At 35.0% G+C, this 12,101-nt stretch overlaps 1 protein-coding gene across 1 annotated transcript in view; it reads right to left on the bottom strand.

Annotated features, from left to right (window-relative positions):
• Positions 1 to 579: 579 nt before the first annotated feature.
• The window catches only part of CRISPLD1 (cysteine rich secretory protein LCCL domain containing 1), a 28,321-nt gene continuing 16,799 nt past the window's right edge, over positions 580 to 12,101 (bottom strand). Inside the window, exons 6-15 of the mRNA XM_070749199.1 lie at positions 10,930 to 11,030; positions 9,774 to 9,923; positions 9,612 to 9,672; positions 9,434 to 9,500; positions 8,943 to 9,073; positions 7,484 to 7,527; positions 7,321 to 7,393; positions 6,230 to 6,305; positions 4,173 to 4,303; positions 580 to 2,313 (exon numbers count right to left, since the gene is read on the bottom strand). Coding sequence (XP_070605300.1) covers positions 2,262 to 2,313; positions 4,173 to 4,303; positions 6,230 to 6,305; positions 7,321 to 7,393; positions 7,484 to 7,527; positions 8,943 to 9,073; positions 9,434 to 9,500; positions 9,612 to 9,672; positions 9,774 to 9,923; positions 10,930 to 11,030 — 886 coding nt within the window. The 3' untranslated portion in view covers positions 580 to 2,261. The remainder of the gene's footprint in view (positions 2,314 to 4,172; positions 4,304 to 6,229; positions 6,306 to 7,320; positions 7,394 to 7,483; positions 7,528 to 8,942; positions 9,074 to 9,433; positions 9,501 to 9,611; positions 9,673 to 9,773; positions 9,924 to 10,929; positions 11,031 to 12,101) is intronic.

Here is a 12,101-nt window from a genome sequence, read left to right as displayed (position 1 = left end):
CACTATGGTTCTGAAGGGACTGCAAAGGCTCCACCTGTCAAGTCTGGATGAATTTCTTCATCGGATCTAATACTATGGCATGCATCCTTATACCTTTTTACTGAGTATGTTTTTAAAGTGTAAAGATTATATTGAATTATTCTTTTTCCTGGCTATAAAACTGCTCAGTTTTTCATGTAACTCAGGATTTGAAACATTATCTCATTCATGGAGAAGTATCAGGATATCAGATCACTGCCTTGCAAGAATAGAATTATCTCATAAATTTGGAGATCAAGAGATGATCCTCCGTGTTCCTCTTCTTTGTAATTTGTGTTGGGTATGGATAAGATGACTGGCCTTCTTGGGAACTTCCCCACTTTACAGAAATCTTTCCTGCCCCAGAGGTATACCTCTTCCCAATTCTGGGATGTCTACCGATTTTTTTTACAAATACTTGCCTAACTACAAGTGATAGTGTATTTAGTGAAACAAATACTGCAATATCTATAGGTCAAATTAGGAAAAAAGGCTGTCTTAACAAGCATTGTATGAAGAACAAAAATTCAGAAAATACCTTGAAAAAACAATAACAACTAATTAAAGTTACAAAAACAAGACATAGAAAGTTTTTTTTAATTAATTCTACAGTGTTTCACAATTCAATTTTCTTAGAAAATTTGACATTGTCACCAACTTAATTTATTTATAATTTAGATTTCTAAGACTGTTCAACTCAATAGAGATTCTGAGCAGCCTTAGAATATATTCTGAATATACCACAATACAATTTATTGAATGCACGGCGCTTGTTGATAGAAAGAAATTAAATTCACTGATAGAAAAAAAATATAATACTGGGATTATAATCCTTAGCATTATGTCCTGCCCTGCAGGAATGTATGCCAGATGAAGAAAGAGTATTTATGCACAATATCATACATTCTTACAATTCATCAATACTGTTTGACCTAATTAATATCTACTCAATACTGCTTTGCAAGGCTATGAAAGGTATTTTTAAAAAAATGACCTAGGAGACATAAAAGGAACTCTAATCAACTCAGTTCTGAAGGTATACAGGTATTATTCGAGTTACAACAATTCACTTACACACACCCAAAAAAACTACTGATGACCCAAAGCTGAAGTTATGAAGTTACAACCGACTACAGAGAGACACTGCAACATGCCCCTTGCCTGTTTCCCCCTCCCCAGCCTCTGGAGACCCAGTGGGGCAGGATTGTGGGAGAAACAACTATGGGGACCCCAAGGCAACATGAGATATCTCAGTGGGTCGGGGAGGCCCTAGTGTTCAGAAGCAGGTGGCCTGTTCTAGCATGGTCTTTCCCAGCCTGAAATGTGCACTCAGTAATCTATGCATTAGATTAATGAATGCATTGAGGTAAACAGGGAGGAAACACGTTCATTTAACTATCCAAATAATGAATACTCGGGTTACAAATATAAATGGCAGGTTCTATTACATTCATAACTCAAGGATTACTGTATTCAAATGACATTCATACTGATGTCAGTATGGATAAAATTTCAATCAATTCATGAGTATGCTTGCATTTTATGATGTAATAACTGTTCAGTAAGACATTAGAGAGATCCAACCATGTTTTCCTATTTTAAAAAGATTATCTACAAAAATCCAATTTTAAAATTTACTATAATAATTAACCTGCCACTGTGAATGTTTGTATATTCAAAGATAATAAAATTATTTTGTAAAAAGACTTACTTGTAGGGCAGGGAAAAATTATGTAAAACTGACAACATTTCCTAATCTTTTTATAAGTGTTTATACCTTGCTTCAGAGACTGTTGTTTTTTTTAATTTTAAACAATGGAACATTCTATATACAAGAGTTATAGTTTTATCATAAATATACTTTCCCAGTTAATATTAGTGGCATATTTAAAACTTACCCATACTAATAATGTAGTCTGTTGTTGTTTTTAAAAATGTGGAACGTCTATGAGTTTTGAATGCACCGCATAGAAATAAATGCTAAGAAAATATAGCAATATTTAACACAGGATTAATATACTTTTCCATCATTATCACTTCTCAAATGCAATTTCCAATGTTTAACATTTTAAATTGTTCTTCATTAAGATTCTCATGTAGTTAAACACTCTTCTAATCACCAAATAGTATATATCTTCTGTACAACCATATTACACTATTATACAAACTTGAAGCACATCAAAATTAATTTTGTTTGTTGTAAAAAAAATTCATTTGATATTATAGAAACCATTTTCTTGTCTTCAAACCACTGCAAATACTCTGAATGCTTTGCTTCCTGGAGGATTCTGTAAACTGTAAAAGGAAAATAAAGAAGTAATGGTTTGAAAGAACGTATTCTTATAATGTACTCTCATTTTTACATATGAACCTCTGTATTAAATTTATATATAAAAATAATAATTTATTAGATTTGTATGCCGCCCCTCTCCGAGGACTCGGAGTGGCTCACAACAATACAACAAGTACAAATCTAATGTTAAAAGCAATTTAAAACCCTTATTATAAAAAAGAAAAAGAATCACACAACCTAACAGACCATACATAAAACCATAGTAGCTAGGGGTATATTAATTTCTCGATGTCTGGCAACATAGGTGGGTCTTCAGAAGCTTTCAAAAGGCAAGGAGGGTGGGGGCAGTCCTAATCTCTGGGGGGAGTTGATTCCAGAGGGCTGGGGCCGCCACAGAGAAGGCTTTTCCCTGGGTCCTGCCAGATGGCATTGTTTAGTCGACGGGACCCAGAGAAGGCCAACTCTGTGGGACTTAATCGGTCGCTGGGATTCGTGCGGCAGAAGGCGGTTCTGAAGATATTCTGGTCCGATGCCACATAGGGATTTATAGATCATAACCAACACTTTGAATTGTGACTGGAAACTGATCGGCAGCCAGTGCAAGCCACAGAGTGTTGATGAGACATGGGCATATCTGGGAAAACTCATGATTGCTCTCGCGGCCGCATTCTGCATGATCTGAAGTTTCCGAACACTTATCAAAGATAGCTCCATGTACAGAGCGTTACAGTAGTCGAACCTCAAGGTGATGAGGGCATGAGTGGCCGTGAGCAGTGACTCCCTGTCCAAGTAGGGCCGCAACTGGTGCACCAGGCAAACCTAGGCAAGCGTCCTCCTCACCACAGCTGAAAGATGGTGCTCTAATGTTAGCTGTGGATCGAGGAGGGCACCGAAGTTGTGGACCCTCTCTGAGGGGGTCAGTAATTCCCCCCCCCCCCCAGGATAATGGATGGACAGATGGAATTGTCCTTGGGAGACAAAACCCACAGCCACTCCATCTTGTCAGGGTTGAGCCTGAGCCTGTTGACACCCATCCAGACCCTAACAGCCTCCAGGCACCGGCACATCACTATTATGAATTTGGTAATTGTTGAATCTAGAAGTAGTAGATGGGACATAAATAGCTATATTCATGAAGTCCTTAACTAACTTGATTGACTATAATTATTTTTTCAATTGAGAATATCAAAAAACAGTTTTAAGTAAGTTGGCTTATTTTAAATGAGTAATTTAGTAAATTAACTAATTAAACTTTGTACATTTGTTTTATTATAGTTAATTTCTAATGTTCTTCTAATGCAGAAATATGCTAGTGCCTGCACAGACTGACTTGGTAAAAGTTAGTACATTATCTCTATATATACATGTGTGAAAACTAGAGAAGGAAATATGATTTTTGCAAGTGCCAATGTTATGAGATTATTGTAAATACTGTATTAAACAATAAAATGAAAAAAACAGAGCTCCTTTGCCTCTTTTATGATTCAGTGTAAAAGTATTTTTGAGTAACATTTTCAACTGTTTAGTGAATGAAGCAGGTGGTATCTGCCACAATCTTTCTTAGGGGAAGAGTTAAAAAGCACCTCCAAATAAACAGATTCCTTAGGAAACTGAACAACCTCTCAACTGTGCGATCTGGGATGACCCACTGATAAACACTTGAATAACCTGGAAGAAAGCTTACTTGTTCTGCAGTTTAGCTATTCTTCTGGTAAATTTATAATAGAAAGGTTTTATGTAGAACTTGCTAATTTTGCAACAAAGGCTGGTGGGGTGATGATTATCATTGTTATGAAGTGTAGATTGGTAAAATAATGGAGTGAGAGCCAGTTTGATGTAGAGATTAAGACATGTTTTGTACCTTTCTGAAAAAATGCCATTTTGAAATGAAGCAGTGTACACTCTTCTTTTATCCACTGGCATGACATCAACAAAGCCACCTTCATTGCGAACTACTCCAGCATGTATTGCTGTTCGGCAGATACTAGATATCTGAGGGAAATAGAGAATAGACGAATTCTCATATTAGAAAGTAACATTGACTTACAAATTATTAAAATAATTTATAGAGTATCTTGTTTTTCCTAAGGTCCACTCCTAAGCAATAGGACAGGGTATCAAACTCAATTTCAATGAGGGTCACATCAGGGTTGTGTTTGACTTTGGGGGGGCAGGGTGGGTGTGGCCAGCTCAACATCACTCGTGTCAGGGGCACCTGTGGTAGTCCAAGTGCTCTGCCAGTAGAAACATATTCCCAAGCTCTGTTTTCAGCTGTTACAGCTTCCTGAAACCTTCTACCAATGAAAACAAAGCTTCTGCAACCCTCTGCCAGTGAAAATGGAGTTCAGGAAGGCTCCTCTTGGCCCTCCTGAGCTCTATTTTCACTGGCAGAGGCACCACAGACAGTGTTCCCTCTAATTTTTTTGGGGGGTGGGCGGAAAAGTATAGTGTCTGAGCGGCAGTCCCTTCGGGACTGGGTGGCACAGAAATAATAAACCAACAAACAAACAAATAAAAAACCCACCCTGTTTTGCCTCAGAGAATTTCAAAATAAAATACTGTACTGTGTGTCTATAACAGTGAGCTCATAATAGGGCAACTCTATCAATATCAAAATGCCACTTAAATAGTTGAGCTAGTTTCAAACTAGATTTTGATTTTCTTTCTCTCTTCCTTACTCCCATTCTTTTTCTTTCTCTTTTCCTTACTCTCTTTTTTCTATCTGTTTCTCTCTCTTCCTCTCTCTCTCTCTCTCTCTTCTTCCCTCTCACTCTTTCCCTCTTGGCTTCTGGGCAGGTTTGGAAAACTCTGAGTTGATATGATTTTTAAGTGAGCGATTGCTCACTGCTCAGCTTAGAGGGAACTATGACCACGGACCAATCCTTTGCTGTTTCCAGGGCTTCCCTGTGGGCCAGATCTAAGCTTCCCACAGGCTGAATCTGACCCCCAGGCATTAAATTTGACACCACTACAATAGGAAGAGAGTTTGGCTGGGAAAGTTGTGAATGGCTGCGAAATTCTGCAACCATCACAAATACATGCCAATGGCAAAATACCTGAATTTTTATCATGTGACCATGAGGATGCTGAGATAGTTGTAAGTGGGAGTACCAGTTGTAACTAATATTTTCCAGTGCTGTTATAACTCTGAATAGTCACTAAATGAATGGTTGAAGACTATGTGTATATGGATTTCATGAGTATAAAACTATGCTGGGAAAGAAAATAATCTTGCCCAAATTCTCCAATCTCAGCTAGCCAAAGATTTGAGAGCTATCCGCATTTTGAACACTCTCATCAATAAGATGGCTGATTCACTGCAGTTGAAAGTTTTTGAGGTAACTGAACAATTATTCAGCATTCTTTAATATTTCATGCAACACCTTCAGTATTCATACATCTCTCCCAAAATGTATAAATGTATAAAAACCTATGTGCCTCTGCTATAAATATTGATGTTTAATCAATATTGTTCAATATTGATGTTCAAAATTATGTATCTTCCCTTAAATTATAAAAATATTTATAAATGTGTCATAGTGTTTTTTCCACTTTAATGGGGTTTCTGTTTTCCAGGAAGAGTGGGAATTGGTGGTGGTGTTTTTATACTATTTTATTTATTTAAGAGCCGTGTGGTGCAGTGGTTAGAGTGCAGGCTACTTCAGCTAACTGCTAGCTGTAGTTCAGCAGCTTAAATCTCACCACCAGCTCAAGGTTGACAGCCTGCTATCCTTCTGAGGTGGGTAAAATAAGGACCCAGATTGTTGGGGGCAATATGCTGATTCTGCAAACCCCTTAGAGAAGGCTGTAAAAGCACTATGAAGCGGTATATAAGTCTAAATGCTATTGCTATTTGATGACCATATATTAGAAGTTTTTAAAATTATGTTCCAGAGAAAAACATGTTACTATACTTACATCAGAATAAATTATAGTTCCAATCACTCGGGCGTAATGTGAATTTGCCTGCATACAGTTGTGAGGACAATGGACCCTTTAAAAATTGAGAGGAAAGATGAAATTTAAGGATTCTATATGTATACAGTGTTCCCTCGATTTTCACCGGTTCGAACTTCGCGAAAAGTCTATACCACGGTTTTTTAAAAATATTAATTAAAAAATACTTTGCGGGTTTTTTTCCCTATACCATGTTTTTTCCCACCCGATGACATCATATGTCATCGCCAAACTTTCGTCTGCCTTTAATAAATATTTTTTTTAATAAACTTTAATAAATAAACATGGTGAGTAATAATCTGAATGGTTACTAAGGGAATGGAAAATGGCAATTTAGGGTTTTAAAGTGTTAAGGGAAGGCTTGTGATACTGTTCATAGCCAAAAATAGTGTATTTACTTCCGCATCTCTACTTCGCGGAAATTCAACTTTCGTGGGTGGTCTCGGAACGCATCCCCCGCGAAAAGCGAGGGAACACTGTACTACAATAGCATGAAGACAAATGTTAATATTGTATTTAATGTAAACAATGAAATAAAAACCAGTTCTACTATCAAGTCCAATACTCTACTAAGAAAGGAATTCATATTAAAATATTCCTGTCTAGTTTTTATGTGAACTCCTCCAATAAAGAGGATCCTATCGCCCTTCTGGATAATCAATCCTATTGACAAATGTATAAACATTTAAAAGAGAATGCATTATTTGTTAAAGTGTTGTTCTATCATATCAATTCAGTAGAGCACACCATGGGACGCTTGAAAATTTTTCAACCAATCTTGCTTTGTTTTTAGTTCGTATAGGCACTGATGCGCATAATTACAGTAGATCTTTGCAATTAATGGGAAAATCCTATAAAATAGAGATTGAGCAGTTGTCTTGTGTTACACTTATAAAGTGTAGCAGTCTTTGCATTTTAGCTTTAACATTTAAAATGTATCAAAAGTTTAATGTTTCTGAAAAAAATCAATAATCACATTGAATGCTTAGCATTATTGTGTGATTAGTTACAAACACTTTTCATAGGATGGAAATAATAATGAAAAAGTTTACCTTGGGCAATGTGTGGCTGGCCGATAAAATGGACATAACTGTTCTACCGTAGTTTCACAAGTGATAGCTTGTACTGAAATTAAACAAGAAAAAAATGCACATAGATATTTGCTATAAAGAGATTCATCAATATTTATGTTATATCGTAAAAATAAATCCTCACCTGTTACTTTAGAGACAGTGAATGAATTAGCTGATTGATATTTCCTACAGCAAAAACAGAAACTATTGTTATTAGCAGTAATGTAATTATCTTACAATCCTCTACAATATTTTTCAGAGGGAAATAAGAGAAACAAAAAATATAAAAGTGAATAATTATTTAATAGGGCTATACAAATTCAATAAAAACTTCATAAAACAATATGAACAAAAAACTGAGAGAACTGAATTATGATCTAAGGATATGTATATATATGTAAATATGTATGTATGTGTGTATGTACTGCCTATCTTGTATAGTGTAATTTTTTTCAGCATAAAGCTTTGTATTTATATTATTACTATTGCACACTACCTATCATATGAAACAATCTACAATCAACTACATTTATATCATGGGTACACAACCTAAAACATGAATGGACAATGTTTTCAGCCCCAAAGTCTACTGTGTTTCCCTGAAAATAAGACCATGTCTTATATTTTTTTAATCCTGAAATAAGCGCTTGGCCTTATTGCCCGACTGGGTATATAGATTGCTGTATTGTGCAACCAACATGCATTTGTGCCACAAATGTGCATTCTTTCCTATGCACATAATTTTGAACACTCAAACATCATCCCTCTTCAACAATTAATGACTACTTCAATTGATTTACTGTTGATTGTTGGCTCCCTACAACTAATTGCAGTTATCAAAGAGTGACTTGGTCCTTTCAAGTCATCTCGACAGTTAATCAGATGGATGACAGACAATACATTACTTGGCTCAACTGAGAAAGAAAACCAGTGATCTACATTGTACTGGCCAGATTGTAATGATTGTAACCATGGGAAAGGCTCCTAGGTCCATATACCTGAGGATTATATTTTGGCCATCTCTAATGTACATTAGGAAAGTGTAATTTCTGTTGGCCTAGAATTACAGAAATGTTTGCTTCTTTCAGGGGGCTATAAATTTGGAAGCATGCATAAAGACTTAGCTCCCTTAATTTCTAGACATAGAGGGCTAAAAATTATGCTGCTGAGAGCATGATCTTAGTGTGCTGTCAGGGATTCAAAAATGGATTGTGGGGAGCTGTATTTATTTAGTATAAATTAAGCTGGTCTTTCTTATATTACTAAATGGATTCAAAACAGTAACAATATCTAACATAGTCAACTAACTCAAATACATAATTAAAATACCTTAATCAAACAAGACACAAATAGATTATAAAGACTAGTAAAAATAATGCAAATAATAGAAAGATCGTAGACAACCAATAGAGATGACTTCGAACAAGCATTGATAGTTCTTATACTATCATGCAACACAGCATTCATTAATAACCACTTCTGAATATATATAATATTAAATGTTTTATAATTATTTATAAATAATTCCATAAATAATTCCATAAATATTATATTGAAAACTTGAGAACCAATTTGTGAGGGGATATTTCATTTTTATTTACCCAACTGACTGGATTCCATTTCTTTGAGACTTTATGAAGTAATTTCTTCTTCCTAATCTGGTAACATCAACCCAGCCACCATCATTATCTAGGATACCATAATGTATTGCAGCTCTACAGATGCTTGATTGCTAGGAAGAAAAGAAAAACAGAAACAGGAATTAAGTTCATCCAAAGCATTATTTTTATTCATACTTCTGTTAGAAATAATATTTTGTGTTTTATTAAATTTGGAACTATGAAAAGTTTACCATTAGTTCCATATTTAGAGAGGTGAGTTAACAAATTATGTAAAAATCAGTCTAGCAGTATGATTCTACAGTATGCATGGGTTGAGTAAAAACTAATAAAGATAAGAAAAACCTCAAAATCCTGCCAAAATTAACAACTTAATGCCATTTTACTGAGCAAACACATTGTCAAGCATAACATGTTAGTTAAATTTCCTAATAAATTACAAAGCAAAATGCTATGAATTACAATGTCTGTACCATGTCATAATAGACACTTCCCACAACTTTGGAGCTGCTGTCCAAACATCCAGAAGGACATTCATACCTAAAGAATTTTAAAAAAACAACAAGTTGAGAATGATATAAAATAATTTTTAAATTAGATAAAATACACACAATACCAAAATGGATGGATACCGATGAAAAGATACCTTACCTATTACATGTTGTTCCTTTGCACTGGTCCCTTAACCGTAGCTCACAGGAAACAATTTGAGCTGAAGAGGGAAAGCAGATGATGTAACAGCACTGTTTTAGGCCACTGGTTTTGGTGAATCAATTAACAGCAACCAAAAATCACGTTATGAAATTTCCTTACACATCTGTTGTTTGCTTATGACTTCGTTTCTTTCACTATCATCCCGGGGAGAGGCTTGTGGTTGATTTTGTAATGTATTCTGAACATGCAACTGATGTCGTTCAACTTCATTGGTTTCTATCTCTGGAAAGTAATGCCTTTCTGAACCTTCTGGTAAAGCAATTGAAAGGAATAAATGCTATTTTTTTATAATGAATTCATTCAGTAGTTATAATTAAGAATGGCATAAATATGACATATTTAATCTTTGCTAAACATGATAAGGCCAGGGAATAATCTTGTGCATATTTACTTGGAAATAAACTCTACTGTATCCAGTGGAATTTACTCCTAGGAACTTAACTTAAAGGATTACAGACTTAAGTGCTTCTTGATCCCACTGTGCCTAAATCCACTGAAATCAATGGGCTTTAATACTGGTTGGCTTGTGATTGTTTTACTACCAGCCATCGTTAATGAGCTGAGATTATCTAGTCATGGCACTAAGTGAATGATATAACCAAAAAACAATATACAGTATTTGAAGTACAGTACAAGAAAAGCAACCAAAATTCTTTTCTTAATATTCCATATAAAAACACTATACAATATACATAATGACAGATATAGACATATGAAGTCGTTTGAGTGGTTCAGAAGGGAGCTCCCTAACAAAGTTCTAATGAATTTGTATAGGTCAAATTTCATATACCAAATGTATTATTCTTAATTTGGGAAATGGATTTTGGTTGCATTGAGAAAGAAAAACCTAAGAGTTTTTTTAAAAATAAATTTATATGAATCATGGAGGTTCTGACAAGATGGAATTATAGAGACAGTTTGCAAAATTCTTTACAAAATGATTTATGTTTAAATTACTAAATTCACGCCACGTTAACAAAACAGGAATTTGTTTAACTGGATGAAATATTTGTAGCTTGATTAACAGGTAGTATAATTTTTACTATTAGAAGAATTCATATGCTGATTACTTAACTCATCTGAGTTGATGATTCAGGATCTTATAAATGCTTACATAAATATATTTAATTGTATTTTATGCCCAAAGCTCTTCCCTTACATAACACATAAGTTTCATTAGAAAACTGCTTGCCTCCTAAAGCATCAGCAGAACTACATACCTAGCAGTATACACAGTCTTTTTCTTATTACATACCTTTATAACAAAGATTTTCTCTGCAGCCTCCTCCAAAACTTGGGGGACATTCAGAACATGGACGACCGTGTTTATATGGAGCATGCCCCCACCAATTTCCCCTAAGAATAAAAAACAAAGTGATATAGTGAAATAAATGGAGTGCCTTATCCCCATGAAAAACACTATTCCTGCTGATTCGTCATGCCTCTGCTTCTCAGGGATAGAAGGATAGCCTAAATGAATGATATAAACAATATCATCTCAGGCTGCATCTCATTTATTTTTTCTATGTTCTTAAGGGATGGAATTTCTTTCTGAAGCCTAGTATGAGTTGGTATCAGTTGTTCTCAAGACAGAGCCTTGAGGAAGGCAAGCTAGTGGTTCACTCATTCACTTATCCTTATTCTGGCTCGACAGGAGACTTCAGCCAGGATATTTGTTTGTTTGTTTGTTTGTTTGTTTGTTTGTTTAGTCAAGTACCTATTGGAAGTATGTAAAGATATAATAATGTTCATATACATGATACTAGTAAGAATAAAAGAAAAAGGGAAAAAAATAAAAAGAAACATTAGATATGATAATATTCATATGCATGGTACTAGTAAAAAATAAAAGAAACATTAGGACAGGGGATGGAAGGCCTGCTGGTGCACTCAGCAATTGGTTTACAAGGAGAAAAAATGAGATGGTGAAAGATAAGAAATTTTGCTGAGATACAATTTGGAAAGACTTGTCCATCAAGCTAAAAGCAGCATGCAAACAGAACAGAAGGGAAACACATGACTGAAATATGGGTATAAACTGCTACCCATTGTTTTTAATTTAGACTTTCATTCTGGTGTCCCTTGAATGTGAATGTGAGCTGTTTCTGCAATTAAGTGCTTCTGCTTTTCCCGGAGACTGTAATATTGTAAATTTGAGGACTGGTTGTAAATCGACTTGTTACCATCATTGTCTGTCTGAATAGTCACAGAATGAGGCAGTCATTAACTGAGCACAATGTATAATTCCATTGATACAATACAGGCTTATACGTGCTCATTCTAGTATAAAAAGAATATTGGATTGCTTTGACTATATTATTTGAAGACCAGCAGTATGTCACTGAATGTAAGGACTGAATTTATATGAACTATAGATAGTCAATTCTCTTCTGTTGTTATCTGCTAGCTTTACAGATTACAACGAAT

Source organism: Erythrolamprus reginae, chromosome 3 (assembly GCF_031021105.1).
Source record: "Erythrolamprus reginae isolate rEryReg1 chromosome 3, rEryReg1.hap1, whole genome shotgun sequence".
Taxonomy (NCBI): Eukaryota; Metazoa; Chordata; class Lepidosauria; order Squamata; family Dipsadidae; genus Erythrolamprus; species Erythrolamprus reginae.
The sequence above is the reverse complement of the archived record's forward strand: the minus strand, read 5'-3'. Positions and strand labels throughout refer to the sequence as shown.